The 10,572-nt window shown below is 40.2% G+C and overlaps 1 protein-coding gene across 6 annotated transcripts; it reads right to left on the minus strand.

Annotated features, from left to right (window-relative positions):
* Positions 1-631: 631 nt before the first annotated feature.
* On the minus strand, positions 632-5,922 carry LOC134624746 (programmed cell death 1 ligand 1-like). Of its 6 annotated transcripts, none has more exons than XR_010573614.1 (4): positions 3,454-3,562; positions 3,140-3,274; positions 1,797-1,860; positions 1,562-1,671 (listed from the first exon to the last, which is right to left on the minus strand). XR_010573614.1 is itself a non-coding variant. In XM_063469760.1 (4 exons), the coding sequence occupies exons 1-4, from the start codon at positions 4,678-4,680 to the stop codon at positions 1,581-1,583; spliced, it is 552 nt and encodes a 183-aa protein (XP_063325830.1). In that variant the 5' UTR covers positions 4,681-4,787; the 3' UTR covers positions 1,562-1,580. The 6 variants fall into 6 exon arrangements, 2 of the variants coding, with proteins under 2 accessions (XP_063325831.1, XP_063325830.1); XR_010573613.1 differs by having other exon boundaries at positions 2,180-3,274; XM_063469760.1 differs by lacking the exon at positions 3,140-3,274 and adding an exon at positions 4,620-4,787 and having other exon boundaries at positions 3,454-3,789.
* Between the last annotated feature and the right edge of the window lie 4,650 nt (positions 5,923-10,572).

Raw genomic sequence — 10,572 nt, forward strand, 5'->3', positions numbered from 1 at the left:
GAAAACTTCTATAGTTATACAGTTGAATAATGATTAAAAACATTGAGTGCCAGTATATGCAAATCTTAAGTATTAGGTAATTGACAAAGTATGCAATGACAACAAGGATAAACAGAAGAGGAGGGAGTGAAGACTTAAATAAAGCTTCATTGATCTAAGAAAGGAAACGTCTGACTCTGCAGCTACATGTAACACATTTATGTGTTTGGTTTTATGATACTGCACACTCTAACACTCAGTGTTCATGATCCAGTCACATAGAGTACTGCTGAGCTATAATTCATAGTATTTTATATGTTCATCATCACATAAAGTGTTTCTGTTGTCAGTTGGCTCAGTATCTGTATTTATTCTGTAACAGACACACTCATTAATTAGGATATCATGAATCAGTGAGTGAGAACACTGAACTTCATGAACAGTTTTGTTCTTCCTTTAAACTAATTTCATGAAAATCCTGAAGATGAACAGACACAGCAGCTCCCAGAGTCACACTAACACAGTCTGAACAGGTGTCATGATGTTAAAGACAGCAAGCAGCACACAGGCTCAAGTTTGGATTAACAGAGAGACCAAAGTTATTAAGTTACTGTTAGAAGAATTCTCTTATAAAGTGAGACACTCAGAGTAATGAGCTTCATCACATTTATTTACTTGCAAGGAAACAAAAGCATTCACAGTGAAAGACAGCTGAGTTTTATTTATGCAGTTCTTACAATGTTATCCTGGGAACAGATGTGTGACACTCTCATAGAAAACAGTTACACAGTGTCTATGAGTCTAACTGTGCTTTGGATGACAGATAGCACAGGAACCACAACAAGACCTGAGAGACAGATTAGAGGGAAAGAGAGAGAGACATTCAGCTTGTGTAAAGAGTGCTGCGTAGCTCTAATTTCAGAGTCTTGCATAACTGTAACACGTTTCTAGCACTTAGCTAATTTTACATTCACTCAATAATCTACAAATACACAAGACAAATCATATAAACCAAAACATTTCACAAACAAAAATGACATTACATAAATCATTCTTTCAAAAGCAAAAAAGTGCAAATCATTTCAAAACAAATCAACAGCTTTGTTTGTTGTAACAGAGGAATCCTCATAACTCACGTACTTGATACTGTTTGGTTAAAATACCCTAAAACCCCAGGATGCATTTTGACCCAGCATAACAGTAACATTTATTTCTTTTACAACAAAAACAAATTTTAAAAAACTAAATCACATTACTTTTTGGTTGATTAACATGCAAAAACAGGAAAAGTTTGTTTGTTTCCCTGACAATACTGAAGATGAACAAACACTGACAGACAGCACAGAGACACACTGACACAGTCTGAGCAGGTTTGATGATAATCAGAGAAATTTATCATCAAACAAACTCTGGACGTGTTTGATGTCTGTCTGCTGGATGATCAGATCATCTGTCTGTACCTGAATGTTCACTGACAACACTGAGAGTCTGAACAGCAGCAGGAGACTCAGAGTTCATGTGAAAAACTGAGAAAAACTCAGACATTTCAAACAGGCTGCACTTCAACAGGAGGCTCTTATAAATCCTGCCTCTATGGCTGTTTATGTTTTCTGTAGATCAAAAATCCAACAACAGCAACAAGAAGAAGAAGCACAGCAGAAACTGACAGACCGACTTTCCATCCTGATTGACCTGCAGGTAAGAAACAGAGGGGAGGTGTTCAGAAAAAACAAGCATAAAAAAACAGGAACAGAACAGAAGAGAATAGCTCTTTATTGTCGTTGAACACATAAAACCAAATTGTGTGTGCTCCATACCAAATGTGCTGGAATAAAGTAGAAATAGCAGAGAGCAGGAATAAATAGCAAACAGGAGAAATATCTATAACAACAAGAGAAAGGCACATATTAGAGAACAAAATAGTTGCAACAAAGTGCTTGAAAGTAGTGCAAAGAAAAGACTTGGTCTGAGTTGAGTTCATGTGTGTGTGGCCTGAGTGATGGGGGTCCTCAGACCGTGGCTCAGATTGGTGATATGGGTCTGCAAGAGCGGGATGTGGAGGGACAGTGTTTGTTAACAGTGCAAATGGCCGAGGGGAAGAAGCTGTCAGTGAGTCTGGAGGTGTGGGACTTGATAGACCTGAGGGGTCAACCAGAGGGCAGCGGGTCAAACAGGTGGTGGGAGGGGAACAAAGGGTCACCTGTGGTGGTCCTGGTCTTCCTGAGACAGGAGGATCTAATGATGATCTCCAGGGGTTTCAGAGGGGAGCCAGTGATTTACGGGCAGTGGTAATTACCCTCAGTGCAGCCCTGTTCTCAGTTGTGGCCCTGTGAGGCAAACACCCAGGCAGCAGGAGAACACACTCTCCACTGAGGAGCAGTAGAAGACCAGCAGCAGCTTCTGGTCCAGGTTATTCTTTCTCAGGACAAAGGGGAAGTGCAGTTGCTGCTGGACCTTGGGAGTTGGTGTTATAAGTCCAGGTGAGATCAGTGGAGTCATGGGTGCCTAGAAACCTGAAGGTAAAAATGGCCTGTATTTTGTATAGCGCTTTACTTTACCTAAGGACCCCAAAGCGCTTCACACATCCAGTCATCCACACATTCACACACTGGTGATGGCAAGCTACATTGTAGCCACAGCCACCCTGGGGCGCACTGACAGAGGTGAGGTTGCCAAACTCTGGCGCCACCGGGCCCTCTGACCACCACCAGTAGGCAACGGGTGACTTGCCCAAGGACACAACAACCGAGACTGTCCAAGCCGGGGCTCGAACCGGCAACCTTCCGATTACAAGGCGAACTCCCAACTCTTGAGCCACGATCGCCCGTGAAGGTGGTGACAGATTCCAAGAATCCATCCATTTTCTTCCACTTATCATGGGCTGGGGTGCGGGGGGAGCAGCTTTAGCAGAGAAGCCCAGACCCGGCCACCTCCTCCAGCCTTTCCAGAAGAGCACCAATGCATTCCCACGCCAGCCGATTGATATTATGGTCCAGTTTGGTGTTGAGGATGCCTGAGATTATGGTGTTGAAGGCTGAGCTGTAGTCCACGAAGAGCATCCTAACATAGCTCTTCCTGGTCTCTATTTGGCTCAGTGCTTTGTGAAAGGTGTTGATGGTGAACTCCCAACTACTGTGCACCTTTGTTGTATTTTTGATACCTTTTTGTTGCATTTTCCTGCAACACACTGATCACTTTCAGTCGTTAGGAACTAATAGAAGTTGCCCACCACCGGAACTTGGACTTGGACTTCGGACAGACAGGATCCTACCCGAGATTGTAAAATCACCATGTGCTGTGTGGGTTAGTTTGGGAACAGACGGCACAGGGAGAGAAAACAAAAACAGGATGCAGAGCTGGTTATCATATCCAGCTGCGATAACAACATAATCACTTCCAACTTATAATCAGTAAACAGCAACCAGGAAGCAGCTTCACCTCTGATCACAGACACACTGAACTCTACTCGCTCACCTGGAGGAACAACATGCAGGTAGACACTGGTGATGAGACTTAAACTTTCTCTCTGTCTCTGAACACGACACTCGTATGTTCCAGTGTCATTAATCATCGCATTCTTCAGAATCAGAGACACGTCACCATCCTTCATCTGTCTGTCCTGCAGATCCACCCGGTTCTTAAAAGATGGATGTTGCTCTTCTGGATCAAACTGCGCATGCCTGTACAAAAGAACATGCTGTGACTCCAGGTCAGCTCTGCTCCACTCTACAACTATGATCTTGTTGTTGTTTGGAGCTCGACTTGTCAGAGTCACGTCCTGTCCACACTCAGCTGTGATGTTTTTCTGGTCTGAAAGAGGAAACAACAGGCTAAAGGTCAAAGTACAAGTGTCTACAGCAGCCAAACAAACAAAAACACACCAACACATCACTTTTAATTTAAACATTTGATGAGCTGGGACAACATCCTCATTTAGATTTGACCACGGTGGATGGATTTCTCAGTTTAGATCATGCTTCATAATAAGTGCCCAAATGCAGGACTTGTTTCTAGAAGGATGCTAGGTAGAGTCATCAGTTCAAGCAGATGATGTTCTTTAGGATCATTTGTCACCTTCGTAGCAGCTTCATGTTTGCTACAGTTCAGCCATGATTGTTTGTGTAACTCCTGCTTATATGTTGTAGATTGTAGCTGCTTTAATCCACAAAGAGCAGAAAAGCATCAGAAGCAGTAGCAGGTCAGCTGATCACAGCCTGAACACAAAGAAAACAAATCTACTGGAGCTCACAACACTGGTTATTATGGGACTCTTTTAGAGGACACTCTTTCCCCACACTGTACAGCTACACCTGAACTTCAGCTTCCTCCACCTAAAACTCCAAATTTAACCCTGATTATTCATAAACAAACATAATGTGTGAGAGAAAGCAGCCTCTCATTATAAGACACTGTGAGTCTCTGCATGCTGCCTTTATGTAGCTACAGCTGTTTGTATACACTGAACTAAAAGCTTTGTAGCTGTATACTGACTCCTGACACTACAACATATCACACTGACACACACAGCCTCCTGTTTCCTTCTCACACACAAAGAAACAGTCAGTATGAAAACTGGTCTCAGGGAAAAATGTTTAATATGCAGCCATTACTTCCTGTTTTATGTCAAAGTTAAATCTCACCTGCAGAGACGAACACAGCAAACATCAAAGTGGAGCAGAGTGACGTAATTACAGCAGACATTTCCGTGTTCTTGATCTGACTCTTAGCTTTTTCTAAATGTCTCAGTCTGTCATGAGATTAAAATTTAGGTTTAAAAAAGCGATTGGATCAGTAACGTTTGTTTTCAGGAAGTTGTGTCATTGTGACGTTTGGTGCGCTGCACTGCGGGGTCGAGCAGAAACAAGTGCGTCACAACAGAAGAGGTGAAGTCGAAAGAAAGTTTTATTGCTTCAGTTCTTGAACCATCCTGGCAGGAAAGATCTGAACCTGTTTCATGTGGCAGTCGTCAGGTATGAACAGTTTGTGTCTTTGAAGCAGAAGTTTGTTTTGTCTCTGCACCGAGTTTGTTTCCCACAGCAAGTTTCAAGCTCACATCCTGCTCCACCTCTTCCTGCTACGATTCAGCTTCAGCTCCGAGGTCGGAGGTCTGTGTCTGCCGAGCAGCTTATCAAACGACATAACTCTGACTAACCTGAGAACCAGCAGCGGCCTGCACCAGTTTACAAAACCAGTAGCCTGTGTAAATCACCAGTTCATCCAGTGCTGTCCAATTTAAAGAACAAAGAATCACCAGTTTTAGATTTTGAGGTTTTCTGCTAAATGTCCTCCTTTTCTATGGAGGTGAATTGTAAAGTGAAACCTTCAAACAGATTTTTTTAGCTTAAAAGACTAAAAGTGAGTTTTAGAAACAGAAAGAAAAACTTACTGTTGTTCTGAAGGACGTCTGGAAGCCTCAATGGCCTCTGTGGTCATCAGGGTGGAAAATCTGAAAGAAAATAAAACACACATTAGATTTCTGTGTCTCTGTCACAGCTGCGTCACAGACACGGACGTCCACACAGACCCCACCAGCCTCATGTCTCCTTCACACACACAGACAAACTGAATCAATATGAAAATAATTCTTTGAGAAATATTATTAATAATTTAACCAGAGTGACACTCAGTTTGTTTTCTAACAGTTAAATCTCACCTGCAGAGACGAACATGAAGACTCCATCGAACATCAGCAAAGTGGAGCAGAGTGACGCAGTTACAGCAGACATGTCCGTGTTCTCTGTTTCTGCTGATCTGACTCTTAGTTTGTTCTAAATGTCTGAGTCTGTTGGTGTTTTCACTCAATAACTGAACCTGAGTTTAAATCTGACGACACAAGATTAAATTTAAGGTTTAAAATAAAGCTGAAAGTCACTGACTGTTAGAACCGATCTGTCGTTCAGCCGCTCGGTCAAACTCCACACTGACAGGATGCAACGTCTCGTACGGAAGTGACGTTGGAGTCAAGTTTGATATGTTTGACCAATAAAATTTGAATTATCGAGCAATGATTTCATGGTTCAGGATTTACAGGTTTAACGTCCACTAGAAAGGAAATGACATTTTAAATGAAGTCTCACTCAGTTTTGAAACAGTTTTTCTGTTCAAACATTTTTGTGGGTGGATGTTAACCAAACTGTAACCATGACAACTGAAACTTTTTACCTAAAAGACTGAAAATGATTTTAGAAAAAGACACAAACACTTACTGTTGTTCTCAAGAAATCTGTTAAATGCTCAAACACTCTTCTGATCATCAGGATGGAACAAAAATCCATATAAAGATAAAAAGTGTGAGGTTGGTGTAATCCATCTGCTTTCTCTGTAGGTCAAAAGGAACCTACTGAAGGTTTATTCAACACTAGCAATTAGAAGAAATAGTAAATTAAAATACTCTGTGGGTGAACTCAACTGTGTACAACCAGCTTAACTAACCTGTCTATCGTTTTGCTTTGACTTCCTGTTTTACAGACATCTCTTTGCAAAACCATCCAACCGACAGTCGACCACAATTGCAAAGTGACAGACGAATTAAAGTAACAGGAAATGAACCTGTAGAGAAAACCTTCCACTCTGTCTGTCAGTTAATTGAGATAAACTTGTTCTAATGAATAAAGTCAAAGGTCATGACCTCCTGCACAGCTGTTCCTGAGAACTTTGTCCACCTTTGATTGTCTTTAAGTTGTGTTGGAGCCACAGAGAGCAAATCTTTGTTCTTTATGGAGAACCAGTGAGGCTGTTTGGACTTTCCTATGAAACATCAGTGCAGGAGTCTCTCAGTACATCTGTTTACAGTGAGGGACACAGAAGCAGCAGAAACACACACAGAGAAAACATGTAGAGACAGGCAGCAGCAAATAGTCTGCAGGGAGAGAGAGCATGCAGCGTTGCAGCACTTCCTGGAAATCACATGATTGTAATCACCTAAACAGCTGAAAGACGTCATTTTAAACACTTAATGTTGTTCTGAAGGGTCTCTGAGACCCTCAAACACTCTTCTGATCATCAGGATGGAAAAACAGTGTAGGAAGTTTTATTCCACACAAAGAAAAGGTTTTTGAAAAATTAAAATAGTTCTTTAGAAAGCAACAAGTTCAAATCTGTGGGTAAACTGCTCTGTGCTCCAGACCAACTTCCTGTTATCTCCCTTTGACGTTATGTCTATACAGACACGTCTTATATCTGCAGTGCCCATCACATTAGCAGCCACATCTGCTTCCACCTGCTGTAAACTCACATATCTGAGTAACAAATCTTGATAAATGTAGCTGATGCTGAAATATGTGTGTGGGTTGCCATGACAACGGTAGAAGAGCGTCTGAGATCGTTATTTTGTTTTCTACTTGTTTTCTTTATTTGGTACTCATGTTTATGTTTTATATACTTGTGCACTTTGTGAAAAGAAATAAGTGGCTGAGATGATGTCATATGTGCTATTGATAGCATCTTACTTGTTTCTAGTTTTCACGGTGCGCCGTGATTGTGAGAGGAATAAAAAAGAATTGTGGACATGAAGCGTGGATTCTTTTGACCAAAGCAACAGGAAGTGAACTTGTTTGCATAAAACAGGTTGAACACATGTCCAGAGACAACGCCCCACTCTGTTTGTGAATTTAGATCATCTTGGTCTGATTAATAAAAGTCAAAGGTCGTGACCTCCTGTACAAACACAAAACAGAAAAAAGGACCCGACTCTACAGCCTCAGTGATCAGGGAAAATCTTGAAGTTCATGACACAGTTAGAAAAAGACTGAAGCAGTGTGGACTGTTACCAGGAGAAAGGCCCTTCTCTCTGAAAACAACATGGGGGAACAGTTTAAGTTTGCAAAGCTGCGTCTGAACAAAGATTTCTTCATTCGATGTCTGACAGCTGGTTGGAATTACATGAGGGACAAAGATCACTATTTTACATGTTTATAGTGAAATAAATGTATATAAAGATACTTGTATGTGCACGAATATGTTAAGAAGTATATTTGATTGTTTGTTCTACTTTTTAAAATTTATTGATACACTTTTAATTTTTCATTCATTGCCTCAAGGCCACACTGTGCAGTTAGCCTAATTTTTTCAGGCAATATAATGCATTAGCATATCTGTGTTTGTGTGCATTTATATGATCATAGTCAATGTTTTTTACTTCACAATCTGCTGACAACCACAGGACATGGATGTAAAAACCTTGTATGGAAGGAAATAAAGGGAACCAAGAGTTGGTTATGTTAGTTTCAGTTAGGTTTTGTGTGTTTTACCCCTTTTTGTGTTTTTGTGGGCTGATCAGCCACGATTTATATTCCCTTTGTCTCTTAGTTAGGTCCGTTTGTTTGAGTTATCAGCATTGTTTGTTGTCAGCTTTGAGAAGAGTTCTGTTATTGTGACCTAGTGATGGCAAAATGAAGCTTCCTGAAGCATGAAGCTTGTGTTGAAGATCATTACTAGAAGCTTTAAAACACAGTCCTCTCTGGTGACATCTGGTGGACAAAAATATGAAGAGCAGCTTGAATCTACAACAAAAAAACAAAACACAAACGAGCTGCTTCACTATGACTCTACAGAGTGGAGTTCTCTCTGATATTGGGCCACCATTGTGTTGCTTTGTATTTTTGGTGTGTGTGAAAAAGATTGTTGTTCATTTGTTTAATAAATAATTTTGATCAATAAACTTTCCTTGTTTAAACATTCACCATGGTGTGCTCTTTCTTAACTTCTTGATTTTGGTAAATACAATAATTGAAAAATACAGATAATAATGTACAACACATGGAGTATGCTTCTGCTCTGAGGTCCCGCCTCCAGGCAATTAATCACTGGACAGGTATGTTTATAAATAATATATATTAGGCCAATTTTCTTATACATATTTTGACCTGGAGGTAGAATTGATTATGAACTGTAAAGGGAAAATGCTTCTGAACTTGCAAAGTAAAAACATGATGCATTTAAGGTAAGCCTGTTTCATTTCTTTTAAGAAGAGGATTTGTTTCACTGTGTGATGGACGACTCTGTTTCTTTTTATGGAGATCATTTCTACAGCTTTAAAGAAAATCCTCTCACACGGGACAGAAGAGACTGGAGTGCACAGAAACTGAAATGCAAGTTGGTAAAATGCTGCACATTTTGTAGAATAACATTTTAAGCTTATTTTAAAAATAAAAATGTTTTTATTATATTAAATGTTTGTCAAATGGTGTTTCTAATGTGAAAAGCAGATTTTTAAAATTTTAAGTTTTTCATGTTTTTAGATAAAATAAACACAAAATTTCTTTTACTCATTTGTAGTCGGGCTGTGAGAAGTAGAGGTGCTGAGGCTGCAGCAGCGCCTCTGGTGGATGTTAGAGGCTGTGCATGAACTCAAACCTGCACTTCCTCTTTCATCCACCAGTGGGCTCCACAGCTCCTCAGCAGCCATACTTCCTCTGACCTGGTGACCTTTCAGTGTAAAGATGGCTGCAGTGTGAACGAAGCAGCATGCAGGCCAGAAAGACTGAGGGCTGGTGGGATTTAAACAAATGAGGGACAGCTGGAGAAATTTAAGTGTCAGAATTTTCTATTTATGAACTTGACAAACTCATTTAGATGAACTGATTATACAGAATCAGGACATTTCAGCAACTCTACATCTTATTTTACAGAACATGTTGATCTCATTTAGTTTGAAGTGAAGACTTTTTCATATAAACATTACACTGAGAGAAAAACACCTTTATTTTATGCATCATTGTAGACTTTGTTTCTTCTTACAGGAACAGACTCAGATGTCAGTTTGATCTCTCAGTCTGCTGCAGAGAGACGCTCTCAGTGAGCAGCTTTATTCTAAGGTTTTATCTGAGACTGATTGTTTCTTCCATCTGTTCTACATGCAGGAGGTTGGATCAGACCTGCTCAGTGTTTGTTTGCACTGATTCCAGGTCAGATCAGCTCTGCATCACCTGGTTCAACAAATCAGAAAACTTCAGTAAATAAACTTCCACAGACAGAAAACAAATGAATTGAGACTCAATTAAGAAAACCATTCAGTAATAATGTTTATAAAACTTTATTAGCAATGAACAAACACATTTGACACATAACATACTGAAACTGCACAATCATCTAATGTATATAATATATAATGTTCTTCATCTCTCACCCCCTTTTGCACAAGTATAGGAGCGTGTCAGGTTACATTTCACTTTGTGTTATACTTGTACAACTAAGCATCTGTCGAATAACGAATCTTTGATGAGCAGCTTCACATCCTTCCTTACTTCACAGGCTGAAGTGGAGAAAGCAGTGAAGATGCCGTGACAGAGAAATCTGCACCTCTGAGGTAAAATAAACTGAACAGTCTGAGGAGGAAGCCAGAAAAGGCAGAGCTTTCTGAAATGTTTGCACTGGAGTGATGACTGATATCTTTGCTGCAGCGAACATCATCCTCACTGTGGCTCAGAGTAAGAAGGAAACAACTGGAGAACAAACAACCTGATGTGCAATTGATAAGATAAGATAATGCTGGATGTATTTGAAATTAAAGAAAAAACCCTCAGAATCTTTTAATTTAATATCTTATTGGAATGTACTGACTATATCTCTGCCTTACAGTTGTTGACCACTGCC

This window comes from Pelmatolapia mariae, linkage group LG3_W (assembly GCF_036321145.2).
Source record: "Pelmatolapia mariae isolate MD_Pm_ZW linkage group LG3_W, Pm_UMD_F_2, whole genome shotgun sequence".
NCBI classification, from domain to species: domain Eukaryota; kingdom Metazoa; phylum Chordata; class Actinopteri; order Cichliformes; family Cichlidae; genus Pelmatolapia; species Pelmatolapia mariae.